Consider the following 16,342-nt stretch of genomic DNA (forward strand, 5'->3'; position numbering starts at 1 on the left):
AAAAGACCCTGAAAAGAAGTAGTGGAAAAATGAGTAACTATTAGTAACAGCTATGTTTTCTACACCTACTGCTTCAATAGCAACTCCTGCTGCTGCCTCATCTGTTATCTTCTGGCAGCATGATGGGTGGCCACAAATACTGATTAGACTGGGGTTTTTTTACTGCACTGAAGAACTGGCTCTTAATAGCAGACAAATGGAGTGGCAGAGTATCCATACTAATACCAGCAATAACATGGTAACGGTACCATCAGTGGCAAGACAGCCTTGGCAAAGCACATCAGTTACTGGGATGCAGAGCACAACAACCAAAGAGCATCTTGATTGAAACCTTATTTTGCCTATACATCTCACAATTACTGATACATTAGTGGCTTCTTATTATTATTTCGAAGGCAAGCTTTCAAAGCCACATCAGGTTTATAGGATTGTATTTTTTCCCAAGCTGCTTTGTAGCAACAAGGTTGTTAGAAGCCAGTTCTGTACTTCTTGCTGGCTGCAGCAAAAGTTACCATCAGCAATGATTTTGCACAGGAAATTAAACTCACCCATCATCTGTAGCTCCAGTAACTGAAGACATCTTAGTTTCACCCAGTAGCAAACGTCAAACATTTTTGAGTAAATAAATAACATACCAGTGTAACAAGGTACCAATCTTCCTTTGCAGCCTATTTGAAGGATTTCTCACTTGTCACCTCTTATTTTGTTCACACTAAAATATCCCATTACTTCTTGTAGGAACTCAGAGAAATTAAAAGGAGCATTACCTGACTCAGAGCTGTTCCTTCAAACCCTTTATTTGCAAGACTACCCCTCCCAACCCAATTTATAAGGGGGAGTAAAACCATTCTGATGCTGCTTGACTTCAACTCAAGACGCCTGCCACAGGGGCAGAGCTGCAGCAGAAAAGGGTCTGCAAAAAAGACTCAAGAACTGAAACCGACTGTGAATTATTCTCCAAGTTATCCTGCTATGCCCGTTTCAGGCAGTTTTTGTCCTGCCTCCCCTTATTTCGCACTTGTTTCCTCCCTGCTGTATTCCCACTCGCTGTTCTCTTCTGCCCAATGCTCCCATGTTTCAGCTCATATCATTAAAATTTTCTCTCTCACTTCTTGGTCCACACTTCTCATGCCTTAAAATGCCAACACCTCTGTCTCCCCCCTCAAAATAGTGTGCCTCCACTATATAATAGCATTTAGCTATACTGTATCTTTCAGTTCTGTTGCATATTAATCTTAAAAATTAAATTTTAGACAGCAATAATCTCTGCTTCTTTTCCTCTGGACCAGGCTTTACCAGACATTTTCTCATTATGTCACTCAGATTCAATTTCACTTTCCTTCAGACTAAATATTGCCGCAGATACCTAACACTTTCACTCTGCTGTATAAAAATAGAGAGACCTTTCGTCCACTTTTTAAGAAATCTATCGCGGTTCATGTGTAAGACAACAGAAACCTTTGCAGCGAGCATTTCTGGTTTCTCCCCAAACCACCAACCCATTCCTTGTGTTTAGATGGTTGGAGTCTAGCCCTGCATTAGTAATGTGTCAAGAAGTGTTTCCATTCACCCCGGTGCTGAGAGCTGGATCTATCCTTTGCGTCACCTGAAATCCAAGAGCACCGCTGTGGCACGGGACATTCCTGGGGGCTGCAGAGACCCCTGCCCCCTTTTTAACGTGCTTGTTTCCTCTGAGTGCTTTGGAGCAGCATGAGAATCAAAGGGTATATCTTTAAAAGATATCGCTGCTTAAAACTGCAGTAACATATGTGGCTTTTCCCTGGATAATGCCACTAAAGGGCCTCATGACTTCCCTTGTTCTTTATCTATAAAACAGCCTCCCCTCTTTTGCTGCTAGTGGAGCTGGGAAAAGGTGTTTTTATTGGCAAAAAAAACCCCAATTAAGCAGGTGTGGAGACACCCATGATGAACTTTGTGTAGCGAGGGACTCAGTGGGACACAGCCAAGGGGTTCAAGCATGATACAAAATCCCTAAATCAATCATGAGGGTTTTAAAAAATACCTGAAATACCCTTGTTGTGGAAGGGAAGAGACAAAGCCCAAGGCCATGCCTGCCCCAGGCTGCCTTTGCAGGCAGACAGGTGATGCACAGGTGGGTACGTTTTGGGTCATAGCACCAAGGATGTCTTGGCTACAGAAGCTGAAGTTATTGAAGGAAATGGGTTTTTAGGTGTATTTTCTGAGTTAAACACTTTCCCTCAACAGGCGCGGCAGCAGTGGGGTGGAGGCAATAACCACAGTCTGCTCAAAACCAAGCCTTCTTTGCTGGTAATTAATGACCCTCTTTTGCTCACCCAATGGTTTTGCTTGTGGGGCTACAACACATCTGGTGATACCAATATAGGCACTGCAGCAGCATCAAACTGCAAGCGTTAGCCAGGAAGGACAGTGTATGGAGAAGAGCTGCTCATTAATAGGCTATTACTTCATGCAATGAATTCCAGGAAAACGCGTTATATTTTGATTACAGGCATTCAGCGCGAGAACTGCAAGTACAGTGCTTGAGATAAGGAAGAGGCCAGATAGACTTAAATAGCGAATCTGAGTATGACTTATTATGTAATTATCTGTCCCCCATCACCATGAGGTCTGCATATCTCATGCAGCTAAAAATAGAGCCGTCTTCCCCTGCCTTTCCCCCTGGAAAGACGTGATTCACTCACTTGTGTTCGGTTGAGCCCTGTGAGCCGTGTGGGCAAAGAGAAGTGAGAGCCACGCATGTCAAAGCAATGCTGGGCTCTCCCTAAGCTGCAGCAGACAGGCAGATGGAGAAAATACAGCATTCCTCCTGCTGCACCTGGGCTGTACAAGGAAACTTTATGTCCTCATCCTTATGCCATCCTTGTTTTTTTCCTTTTTGAAGACAACATAAGCGTAATGTTGATTTTCTAGCGGGACTTCCCATGCAGCACACTCACAAGGTGCTCAGACTTTCGCTGTCATTGCCAATGTTTTATAACCTTGAGACTGGAAAGTTCAGTTACTATGCAAAAAATTAAACATTCTGTATGCTGGAAAAGAAGCATGGGCAACACTTTTTCCAAACTGGTTATTAAAAAAGTTACATTCTTCCTATATTATTTCTATTCTCCTGCCCTTGGGAATACCATTTTTACATTAATTTCTGGTTATTGCCATGAGGCACACCAGATTAAGGAGTGAGGATAATATTGATCCATTGCCTCCTATTTAGTCATGTGTCCTAGCGTGGATCCCAGGTGTACGTTTTGGTGATAATTCCAGCCATGCATTTGAATCCATCATTGACACCATATTATACAGGTAGAAATATTAAATGGCAAAACTTGGATCCCAGTTGATAACCAACATCACGGTTGTTGTGTTATTTGGATCTAGGGATTTGGGTTATATTTTTGATGTAATACCTACAGCTGAAACACAAGTGTTTTAGTGATTTTGACTGTGTGCTGCAGTCAGGGAGGGTGAAGGGTCTGGTGTTTTAACACCAATGATGTCCCAGCAGCGTACAACAGTGTTTTCTGAAACAGAGGCATGTGAAGAAGAGAGATTCAAATCAGCAGACTTTGTGGAGTGATTAAAACCACCCTCCAAATTTTCCATTTCCAGCCCTTCTCTCACACAAGTTTGGAAACGCTACCTCTGTTGAAATGGAACCGTGCCATGGGAGTTTCTCCACTAGAAATCTTAGTTGCTGGTTCTTGCTGGACAGGAAGAGTTTCACCCAAAAGCAAATGTCTGGGTGCATCAGCAGCACCAGAGTGCGGCAGGACAACCCACCCGTGAAGGACCATCTGCCAAGCACCTTCAGCCCCGCTCAGAAGCTGTTCCAGGAAAAATCATCGCATGGGGAAAATAAATCCAGCCCGGCACAAAAACAAAGGCTTTATGAGGAAACATCCTATGCCAGCAGTGATGCATGCCAAGGCAACCACGAGGAAAAAAAAAACGAAAGATAAAAACAACCATTCACTCCAAAAATAGGCAAGATAGTGAAACCATGGAAAGGCACAGAATACGTCTTTTCACTTGCCCGTTTCCCTTGGCCTCCAGACTGACACATCTGGTAGACTAAAGGCTGGGAGGATAAGAGCCCAATGGGCCTGTCAGGGGGTTCTACACTTGCTGCTGCAAAATAAAGTCTTAATCTACGTTGCGATTGTAAACATAATTTGGGGCCAGGGGGAGAAGGCCAAAGCAGCTCAGCTCCCATCCCCAGAAAAGCGTGTGGCTTTTGGGGAGTGCGACAGTGAGGAGGGAAATAAAGCACAGGGTCATCCCTTCCAGGCAGCTGAAGCTCAGCTTATTTCCACGTTACAAAATACCTTAGGGGACAGGCAATTTTTCCACTGAAGCCTGCAGGAAGGATGACAGAGATCCTATTGGTCGCTCGGCTATTTTCCCCCTCAGAATACTGGAAGCAGCCGCTGCTCGATGGCTGCACATCATCAGGAAATTTGCTGTATTTCTCCTGCCTTGTGCGCTCTCCCGACAGCCACGTGTGCACTGACACTCCAAACAACCTCAGCCTATTTAAAGCCATCAGCAAATTAATCACAACAAGACATACTTAACGCCTGGATTTGTTTCTGTGGGTATTTGCACTTGTAAAAGATTTATTATTATTCTACTGATGCAATCAGTGTTTGAGACTTGCCGTTGACGGCTGTCACTGCAGCTCCAGCCGGTTGGCACAGCTGGTACTCGCCTCAAACTAAGTGCAAAACACAGTTGTTTCTTTTGTCTCCCAACAACACACACGCCCTAGGCTCAAAAGAAAAGTGATTTTCAGAATACATTAATTCACAGACAGCTTATGTTAACTTACTCCTCTGCCAAAATTAACACTTTGCTTGAATAGCCCATTTTCCTCCCCAGGCACCTGTAAAGACAGCAATCATATCCTCGTATCCCCCGCAGTCTTTTTCCTCTAGGTTTAACGAGGTAAACTAAGTTTGCTCTCGTAGTAGAAACGTTTTATCCCCTTTTCCTCCAGATGCTGGTGCCCAAATGGTCAAGGCTGGTGACAGTGACACAAGTGATGCAAAGCTGCTGGTGGCTCCAGTTTCCTTTCTGTTGGGTTGTCCATAAATGGAGCCAGACAAAAAGACCTGGGAGTACTACTTGATTGGATATATCTTTCATGAAGACGGAGTTGGCCATTTTGCTGCATTCCTGGTGGCTCAACATTTTCCACTATAAGCTGCTGTTTGCATTTGTTTCACATTTACTGAACTTGAACGTGTTCAGTTTCACATTTTCCACACTTGTAGTCTGCTCTGGGCTGGATCGTTTGTTTCCAAGAGCACACCCGTGGAAAATCAGCTGTTAGTTAACGTTAAACACATCCATCTGTTTCTTTGAAGAGCTTTACCACCTGCTTACAGTGGAAAGGAACCTGAAATTTGGTAAGGAGAAAGTCTAGGGAGGCATATTCTGCTGTCCCCATGAAAATCTACCCACACTTAGTTCCCTAAAAATTTCTGGAAAATACCATTTTCACGTGCACCCACTGGCACATGTGTCTGACTGTTCCATGGGGATCAGACCTGCTCCTCAGCATTGTCCTAAGGACCGTGCACCACTGGTGATGGGAGCAGCTCATCTTCTGTGTTATGACCTGTGCCTTGGGCTTGTTCAGTCCAGCACAAGGTCCTGAAGATGACAAAGGTCTCCTGGAGCTTTGCTTTAAGGTGAAGAACACGTGTTGCTTGGTTGCACATGAGCAGTCTAAATGAACTGAAAGGAGATGCTCATGTAAATAAAAGTTATATATGTACCTTACCATTCACTGGATCAGAGCACAGGTTTCAAAAACTGTAACTCAGCTTTTTTGTTCCTCCTCCTGACTCCTGAAATTAATGATTAAATAAGAAAACCAAACAATAGACAGTTTAGTGTAACTAACTCCTGAGAATTTTTTATTCCATTTGAGTGAATGAATACATTCCTTTGTGAAATAGGAAGCAACAGTTAATATTATACATTTTTATATTCCATCTATTCTAATGTGGAGACAGAGAAGTTTACAAGATTTTTCTTTATTGTTCTAGTCAACTTAAGATTCATTTACTCTGTGACTGATGTTTCTGCAAAAACCTCACAGTGAATGTAATAATTCTATCTGATATTTCATACAACTTAAAATTTTATCCTCTACTGCTATCTCATTTGGCATTCTAGCCTACATCGGTTGAAGTAAATGGTAATCTTGACATTAGCTTCAGAAGCAATGGTACTAATAGTATATTACATTAACGGTATAAAAGTGAAACACTTCTTTGCATACACCTCAAGCCCACTAGTTTCTGAGACACTTTATTAATACCAGCACAAATGCAGGAGATCAGTGGAAAGTCATCTTGCAGGCTAACAAGTAAAATGCAAAGCTTTATCTGGATATAGAGGAGGTTGTTGACTTTTACTTTAGGTCTTACTTTCTCCATCCCATTGGAAACTATGGCAATATCCTGCCTAGAGTCTTATCCGTACAAATCTGTCAACATCTGAGTGCATAAACTGCTCCAGGGCATGTTTTTATATTTTGGAACACCAAATACATTTCCTTATTGTTATTTAAAGTAATTACAACAGTAAAAGTCAGGTACAAGACTTGGGAGGCTTATAAGAATACTTGCTTCCCAACGTCTGGCTCAAGAAAAAAGGAGATAGAGCAGCTGAGGGTATTAAATGGAAGAAGAATTAAGGTCATGGACTGCACAGTTGATGTAGGAAAACAAACAAACAGCCACACATACAAAAACCAAACAAATAAAAACCAAACTTAAACAAAAAAACCAACCAAACAAAAAATGTCCCACAAATCAGAGATGAAAAATTCAAGAAAAAAACGGAAACAATCAGAGATGGCAGGACAGTATGTTTAGCCTAGGATTAAGCCTCCCGTGTTTTCCATGAACATTTTATTTAATTAACATTTAATTAATGTTTGATTCCTCAAATGGAGAAATTGCCTTTGGAAACACCAAGCTGATTGCAGACAACCTTGAGCACAGCCCTCAGCATCCCGGCTGTGGGTACTGCAGCACGGTGCTGCCCCCACTGAGCATCAGCCCCAGATCCATGTGTTGGAGCTTCACATGGACGACCATGTGTATGATGGGGTTCTGCCACCCTTTTCCTCCCTTCTCCACAAAGTAAGGAGGTATGTTGGCCTCTTCTCCCAACTACCAAGTGATAAGACAAGAGGAAATGGCCTCAAGTTGTGCCAGGGGAGGTTTAGATTGGATATTAGGAAAAAATTCTTTCCAAAAAGGGTTGTGTAGCACTAGAACAGGCTGCCCCAGGCAGTGGTAGAGTCACCATCCCTGGAGGGGTTTAGAAGGTGTTCAGACGAGGTTCTTAGGGACATGGTTTAGTGCTGGAGTTGGTTACGCTATGGTTGGACTCGATGACCCTGAGGGTCTCTTCCAACTAAAATGATCCTATGATTTCTGTTAAAGGTGTCTGGACAACCGAGTTTTAACATTGCAATAGGAGGCCTGTCTCAGCAGCCACCTCTGTAACTCACTAGAGTTGTTTGGGGATTTTTTTCCCCTATATCAAAAGCCAATGTTTCAGTCCTCTCAAAGTTACGCCATGCTGACACCCGGTAAAGCCTTGAGTCTGCCAATTTGGAGGCATTCCTTTGTCTCCTGCACTGCTTTGAGTTTTAGTTTGTTCTTTGGTGGTGCTCCTGTCTAGCTAGTTGCAAACAAGATTTGTGTTACTTCTTTTGCAATAAATAAATAAATACAATTACTTCTACACTTTCCATCTTTCCATCTGTTTCTGCACTGGGAGAACAGGAAAAGAGAAATCACTTCTTGAGACGAGCCAGTACATGCACAAAACTTGGAAATGCCTTCAGTGGTCTCTGCACAATCTTGGATACAGCCAAGGGAATAAACCAAGACTATGAACATAAACTCTCACTCTCTTGTTGGATGCCTGAGTACTATTAGACTCACTGGACCAAATATTTGCACTGTTATATGCAGAGATATAGTAAACACAATCAGTAATCACAGATAATGATGTGACTGCAGACCCTGTATCAAACGCCACAATACTGTGGAGTTTTCTCCCTAAGATGATGTTTTACCTGCCTCTGGTAAGTGACCTATAGGAGAAGACATCTGCTGGGCTCTTTTATAGAAGTAGAGGAGAATATCCTCAGAAGAGATAAGTGATATACAGCAGCCAAGGCTTGATCACTGACTTGTCAAGCCAGCTGTGAACATTCACCCTTTTAATCACAGACTCATTACGATTATACATATTTAATCAATACTAGAACTCTGAAGGGGCTCTAAATGCTTCTACAGGTAGTAGTGTATGTTTTAGCATATAGCACCTTGCATTTTGACATTCAGGTGGGTGTGCTAAAGCTGAGGTAAAATCCAGACTTCTAGCACTAAACTTTAAAAGCAAGCAGTCACTTCCCAGTTACACTGTCAGTTTGCTGACTTACATTTAGCAAGCTGCCTATTTTTTTAAAAAAGCAAAACACCACCAATGCTGAAAATAATTTGATTAAAAGATAGTCCAGATCATCTAGCCATCCGCATTGCTGCTGGAAGCTGTGGTCTTGTAGCACTTCCCATCACCGTCCAGAAGAGAGCTGCCGCATCACGAACGCTGTTTCATGTACAGGTAGGAGGAACATTCAGGAGTTGCCCCTGCTCTTGCTTGGTCACTTTTTCTTCTGCTGGCACCTCCACCTGTGGCTACAAATCAGGGCTCAGCAGGACAGGCGGCCAGCTTGACCAATGCCACTTTGTCACACTGCCAGATCTTCCACTGCTGGTTTCCTGCAGCGCAATCTGAATTAAAGCCTGGTCCCACGCCTGAGCTGGTCCGGACAAAGATAAATCTGAAGGCTGCCTAGCGACTACCGTATAAACATACAAAAAGTCTGATGATCTAACCTACAAGGCTTCAGTTATTTGGTATAATTAAGCGGAGAAAATGCCAAGAAAATAATTACCGGGAAGTTTTCTTTTGACAAACTCATGACAGAAATTTCTCAACAGCTTCAAGAAACTCCATAGATGAGCTAAGCCCTTCCAAGTCCAGCAGATTGCCCTTTTTGTCAGGGAAGTGGAATAACTGAGTCTCTTCCTCTTCTAGTTCCTCTCGAAATAGGTTGGTCTCTGAGGTAGGAATGATGATGATGCGAGGGACAGTATTGCTAACGATAGAGCCCAGGACTCCATTAACTTGACTTTCTTGACTTGCCATCTCTGAAGTGTCTGTGTTGCCTCCTCTGCTGATGCTGCTGCTGTTCAAACCAACAGGTAGAGAAGCTGCTTTTAGGGAGCTGGTCACGAGTGTTGCAGGGGGACTGTGTAGGACCACCCGCCCAAGCACCTTCTCCAGATAGCTGGAGGAGAATGAGACCTAGAGCAGAGACAAAATCTTTAGCGTTGTCATACAGCATAAGACTATGGAAATGAGTATTTGAAATTCATTACCACTAGTCTCTATTTGAGTCACCAGTCATTTATTCTAAAACACTTCAATCATTGACTAGAAAGAGGTGAAATCATGATGTGTTGACATCTCCAGCTTGGAAAGCAGGATGTTAAATGAAGCAAAACAAGACATGTTCAAATATCAGCAGAGATTAAGAAAAGAAAAGCCATTCCCATATCTGATTTATTATTTTATGTTAAAAACATATTTCTCCATTTTTAACGCGTCAAGATACTTGATAATTGTACTTCTCTCTCATGGAAAAAAATCTCAGATGAGACTCAAGCACACTCCATTTGTTATTTGCCTAAAGTTTCATGATCCTTGTGACAATCTCTATCATGGTGTGACCAAATGGCTCCTGGTGCAGCCTTTGCCACTTTCTACAACTTTGGATACACTGGACTATTGATGGAGGGCAGCAGAGGTGGGTGGTAGATTTGAGCCTACGTTGCCTGCAACCACATTTGAAACCATTGTTTTTCCATCAATACCATTCACAACAGTTACAGGAAAAGACGAGCATTTATCAGGACTTCACCTCAAGGAAACACACGAAAGAAGACAGAGCAGATACATGCAGGAACTGGGTCGTTGGATGGCTGGAAGTTTCCAGAACAGCTTCTGCTTTACAATATGTTGGCTCTAGATAATCAGCCTCAGAGCTGAATCAGAGCACAGGAGACAGAACCAGAGGCTCTGGCTGCCCAAGGTGTGAGTGTTTGGTTATTCAAACTAAAGTAAACCCCATGAAAAAGTGTGTCTATCAAAAAGTGGGTGCTACCCAATCCAGCCACAAGCAGGGGCTTGCAAGTCCTTTCTTTTCTTGAAAACGCAGCACTGATATATGCTCAATATCGTGCCACCCATACAAATATTAGTTTTGAAACTGGTGATATGGTTCTGGCAGAAGCTGACTCATGGGTGACCAGCTGGTCCCATCCTCAGCGGTTCCTTGGGGTGCTCCTCAAGCTCATGACACCAAACCTCGGCAGTCTGGGCAATGAGCATGATAGATGCACTAAGTACTCACCATCTCCTCTTTCAGTGAGGGAAGGGTGGCAGCTGCCAGACTCTCCCACCCTTAGGGAGAAATGGGAGTTTCTTTCTTGTCTTCCTCCTCAACAAAAATAAAACATTTTAATGTACGCTGAAAAGAGGAAAAAAAGGTGGCTTCTATCATGTCAAACTCTATATTGCAGCCCTGACTTTGTAGTAACAGGAGACTACCAGAATGTAGACATGGGGGTCAGGCTGGGAGAAACTGGAGTTGGGATAGATAAACATACAAAGAGGCACAGAAGTCAACTTCTTACATTGGATGCTACTGACTGTGTTTTAATGCAGCTGTAGAGCTATGAACTGATGCTGGCTTTCCAGAAATAAGCAACGTATCAGTGAAAAAAAGTTAATAAGGCACTACTGACATGAGTCACAAAGAAAGAAATAACAGCAGGGCTGAAGAGGACATCGGAATCAGTATTAAAAAAGCCTGCAAATAAAAGAGATTGGTCTAAAGGCTGAATTATTACTCCAGAAATGACATAGTGTAGCAAGATTAACAGTAAAATGGAGAGTCCCCAGCAGAAATGTTCTTTCTTACCTTTTCTGTGGTTGCTGCATCACAGCTGCAGGTCTCTGGGAGCAGGTCCCTCTTCTCCTGTCTCACACTTGCTGAGAAAGAATGACTTCGGCGGGGCTGCAGCTTCTTATGAGCTGGCTCTGCAGGGTCAAGTTCTACATCGCTCCAGGTCTAATCACAAATTATGGAGGATTTCACACAGTTACATACTTTACCCAATTCCAAAATTTCTCAAACTCCAGCAGAAAACAAGCACAATTACAGAAAACTAAAGCTTTTCTAACACAGGTCTCACCCTCAAAACTCCCTTGGGGAGAGGATTGATTTTTAATCTTGTCACTTACTCCTATCTATTTTTCTAAAGCAAAAAAAAAAAAAATATCTTTGAAATAATGAGAAAAATATTTACTTTCTCTTTACCCGGATGCTTATAGCTGCATACCACCTGAAATCTAGAAATGACAGCAAGTACAACCAGTTGAATATGGTTTATGGCATTCTGCGTGACCATCAGCTGGTACAAAACCGTGGATATGCACAGGTCCAAAACCACATTTCTAGACATCCCAGCAGGATGCCCAGAACACCCAGGGCTCCTCAAACCCCATGAACTTGCTGCTTCTCTGAACCATCATCAGCGGATGGGAGGCATTGAGTGGGTTCTGTAATAATTTTCCAAGAGCGTACCAGTAATGGAGAACAATCGTGACATTGCAACCATGCCCTTCCATTTGGAAGCTTGGGCAGGAGCCATCCATCAAACTTAACTTTGTGATGACTTTTTGATTGAGTATCAATGATGAGATCATTTCACTATTTTCCATACCAGCTTTTAGATACGGATAGATGGGCTCTCCACAATTCGGAAGCTAGTGCTTAATTCCACTGTGTCACCTTGCTCATACATCTATGTAGTGCCACCTGTTTATTTCTCCTCCCTTGTAGAATCATACTGTAAATACAACTTTACGTGACTCATGAATATGTTGGCTCCTTACACTAACATGTGCATAACAGACGAACGTGTTGGTGGCAACAGCTGCGTCTTTTATAGTGTCACTGTGCCATTCCTCCTTGTCAATACGTTATTGGAGCATTCCAAAATTTCACTTGGTGCTGCTGTCATGCGAGAGTCATTGAGCTTGGCTTTTATTTCAGCAGCTGCTGTTTCATCTGAAATCTCTACAGCTGCACTGAGCTGCCAGTTGCCTCAAGAACAATCACTTTTGGCCATGTCAACTCGGCACAGCGCGGTGCTGCTGTCTTTAAACAGCAACCCCAACCAAACACAATGAACCATGACCAAGTAGTGACCAACAGTGACAAACAAAAAGCTTCTTGGATCAGAACGAGCGATCCAGCAGAAATTACCTAATTTGATATCAAGTAAAGGATTAGCGGGGAGAGAATTTAGGAATAAACTTTGAGTCAGCAAAAATTCAAAGGTAAAAGGGGCAAAAAAAGTTGGAAATAAGTAAATGAAGAGCTTTCCTGTTTTAAACTATGTCAAGGCATTTCTGTGTCGCTACATGTGTGATCTACAACCACAAATGTAAATAGAAAAGTAGCCCTCATGATCTCACAGGGGATACAGGGACGTGTAGGTGCTCTGTTTGCTCAAGCTGTTAAGCAACCCCAAAAATACACTCTTTTTTCATGATAGGATGCTGTCATGTTACATATACTAACCTCATCCTGCAAGGATGGCTTGGATATTTTAGAGTTCATGAAATCATCACAGTTGATACTCTCGTGCATCATTGTGTAATCGGTGGTCTGTGAAAGGAATTGAAAGGTTATCTCATTTTCATTTACATTGCAACAGAAATATTTATTTACTTATTTATTTATTCAAGAGCCAAGACAAATGTTAAATTTCATATCTGAATTTCATAGGGTTTTTTTTTTCCTATCTCATTACAGTCTTTTGCCCTAATACAGCAGCAAGCAGATAAACATGAAAGTGCTCTCCATGCCCTGAAGACTACAAGAGCCTTGGCAAGCAAATTTAGGGATCCTTATGCCGTGTGGTGTGTGCAGTAGTGTCACACTCCACAAGAGTCCCATCACACACTTCAAACTCACTTGGGCTCAAATCTGAACAACAGTACACTACAAAAGGCTTTACCCAGGCTAAGAGAGGCCTTTCCCTCCTCTATTTATTGTTTTAGTTTAAAGGAAATTTTATGGTAGATATATTTTATGAAACATTAAAGATAAAGCTGGTCACTTCTAGACTAGGTCTCTCCTGAAAAGCATCTTGTCCCTTGCATGGTGTTTAATCACCTGCTGATTTTAAATGACAAAATGTGCCCCATTTAAGTGGTTTGATGGTCTTTAATTATCACCATTATTACTTGTCTGTAATACAATAACCTGCAGGCTGTTTAGTGCTAGCTCGGAACGCTGTTGGGATACGTGACACGCAGTCACAAAGTGGAAGAGGATCCTTGTCCCCAGACAGTTCACGGCTTCACAGGCTGGACAGCTGAGCCTGCCCAGTAACACACAATTATTCATTTTAACTGGAAGTCTACCTGACGTAGAGCTGTATGGTTCATGTGCAACAGAGGCAGCAGCACAGACTGCAAAGTAACCTGTGTTTTGTAATGGGATAGATTTTTGTTTCATTAGGATTCAGGCATTTAAAGTGTTTCTTCCATTGTTTGTTTGATCTGTCTCTTAATTTTACAGCCAGAAGGCCTGAATTTCTTGTCAGCACCTTGGGCACAGTGCTAGCATTGACTGGGATTTCTCAGTTTCCCAGTGAACAGTGCATTTTTTCCTCAGGTGTGTTTGTTTTACTGGCTATCTGCCATGAAAGAGTTCAGACACCTCCCTTGTGCTGTTATCTGAACAGAATAATTTCCATTCTCCGGGCAAAACTTCAGTGCCTGACAATGGCTCTTTTTAATTCACATTAAAGACTTAACCTGAACATCCATGGTTCCACAAAGCACCTGAACCATGGAGATGTGCTGGACTGGATGTTTTTTCTGATTAGAAATCATCATGCATGAACTCCCAGGAAGGCTTTGCAGAAATGACCTCACGTGACCCAAAATACTGGAGCTACCTCCTTCTCTTTTCCATTCTCTAATTTTGAATATGTATTTATAGAGTCACTTATCTTCGGAGTTAGAGAAACATTACACTCACTTTCCATCATGGAAATGAGACAAGACTTACAGCTTCTCCAGTGGAAATGGATGAAACACAAGTGCTCTTGGTCCTGCCAACGAGAGAGTGATGGCTGGAGAGAGATGTCCTAAACGAAGATTCATTTATGGAGCCTCTCAGGAGGTCATTCTTCGATATTCGTATAAGGAACCTTAAGCAGGGAACAGCATTGTGGATGGTTTTCCTGAAGGAAAATGGAAGGAAAAAAAGCATACATTGATGACATGGCTTTGAAAATCATATGATGAAAGTACCACCTCTTTCCATAACCTCAGCGCAGCTTCTGTTTGGACTGAGGAGGCCTCAAAGACTCCATGGAACCAGCATGGCATTTCTAGTGGAAATTACTCAACAGGCTGAAAGGAAAATAAGCAGATGGCTTCTGGGCCTCAAACCAAAATGTGCATGGAAGAGTTGCATGGATAAGTAGCAAGAATTGAAAATATCCTCAAGAGCATGATTGCTTCTGATTTCATCACAAAGTTAGCCCAGAAAACTTTCAGTTTAGCTGGCATGAAGGTCTTCTCTGTACGAAGTCTTGGATCTGGACAGAGCGGAACATTCATTCATCATTGTGTGAATTACTTTGAAGGCATAGCGTGAATTATTAGATTTGGAAATTATCCAGAAACCCTGATCTTTACATATGCATTCATTATTCATTCTTCAGGCAAAATGGGTCCTGTCAACATATTTTCACCAGCTGACTTGGCATAGTCCAGCTGCTTTTTCATTTTTAAACCTGCGTGCTTGATTCATCACAAGGGACCCAATGTTACTTCTTCTCCTGACTGGATGAATCCCAATTCTATAAAATGTCTTCAAAACAACTTCACAAATACTTGTCTTGTTGATAGGTCTAGAAATATAAATTAGGAAGCATGAAAACATCACCCACATTTTAGGAGAGTCTCTGAAATCCTGTTGTGGACTCCAGCCTTTTTCTTAATACGGGCTTACCTGGAAAAGTATTGAAGCAGTTCACTGTATGGTATCTGCTTTGAAAACACTCACCTCGCCTCACAAAAATAATGTAAGGAAACACTGAGCACAACAGCTTCGGGTCATAAAAACAAATATTTGGTTCATAATGTGTCAGCCAGTCATACAAAACTTCTCATTGAGCTTCTGCAAGCCATCAGAAAGTAGACATTCTCTTATAAACCAAAATCCTCTACAACCTTAAAAGAATAAGATGGACTGAGATTTTTGGAGGTTGCAACATGGTATTAGTTGCAATAGCAGGCATTTTCAAACAAAATATAAGTTTTCATCATTTCTGGGTGTATTTCCACCACCTTCTGAGAAGCTTTAACTGCTCTGACGGCCGCACCTTCATGCGTCAGACATTCAAAATCATGAACTTTCTTTCCAGCTTCAAAATCCTAAATTTCAGGCTATGCAACCTGGCAGTTTTTCTTCTTTACGGGTAAGACAAACCTCGTAGCAACGACTAACCCTGCCACCTAGTGGCGTTAATACATTTATCACATTTTTCACCAAAGCAACCCATCCCTTTGTGGTAGGTAAGTTTCAAAAGAATGGCAGAAAAATCTAGAGATATTCTGAATAACAGTTCTATTACACCTTCTTCTGTGAAGGGAAAGGTTTCTGGTTCTTTGGAGGAGCGTCTTTTATGGTGTATTAAATTATCATTCTATTCACCTGATCTTGTAGATTGCCCATTGGAGAGACAGTGTGGAAATCCTTTTTTACAATACATAGTTACCTTTGTAATAACCTACTCTGTGGGAACAAATTATCTTTATACTCTCTATCCCATACCCTACTGCAGTCAGAGAGCCTGGATAAAAAGCAGAATTACTACCTTTCAGCTCAGAAACTCATTCACTAGCTGTGAGGAAATTGAGAAGGAAATTAAAGGCAAGTTGACTAACCATGAGTTAACTATTGAGACTGAATTGCATCTGAGTATTTGTTAGTGAAATTGTGTAGGGTCAGCACAGATTTCTGGTTTAAAGTATACAGTAATTGTTATCTGTAATAATAAGTAGAATGCAAATGCAGAATAATGTGCTTAAGAAGGCATAGGTTTAGAAATACTTCATGTCTGCAAAAAAAAAAAGGGGGTATGTTTCAGAG

General features: G+C 41.9%; 1 protein-coding gene across 2 annotated transcripts in view; it reads right to left on the minus strand.

Moving 5' to 3' along the window:
• Positions 1 to 5,917: 5,917 nt before the first annotated feature.
• The window catches only part of LOC136101340 (melanopsin-like), a 29,385-nt gene continuing 18,960 nt past the window's right edge, over positions 5,918 to 16,342 (minus strand). For both annotated transcript variants that reach the window (XM_071808255.1, XM_071808254.1), the window contains exons 8-11: positions 14,249 to 14,423; positions 12,749 to 12,835; positions 11,081 to 11,230; positions 5,918 to 9,402 (exon numbers count right to left, since the gene is read on the minus strand). In XM_071808255.1, coding sequence (XP_071664356.1) covers positions 9,013 to 9,402; positions 11,081 to 11,230; positions 12,749 to 12,835; positions 14,249 to 14,423 — 802 coding nt within the window. In that variant the 3' untranslated portion in view covers positions 5,918 to 9,012. The remainder of the gene's footprint in view (positions 9,403 to 11,080; positions 11,231 to 12,748; positions 12,836 to 14,248; positions 14,424 to 16,342) is intronic.

The sequence above is a fragment of the Patagioenas fasciata genome, chromosome 4 (assembly GCF_037038585.1).
Source record: "Patagioenas fasciata isolate bPatFas1 chromosome 4, bPatFas1.hap1, whole genome shotgun sequence".
NCBI classification, from domain to species: Eukaryota; Metazoa; Chordata; class Aves; order Columbiformes; family Columbidae; genus Patagioenas; species Patagioenas fasciata.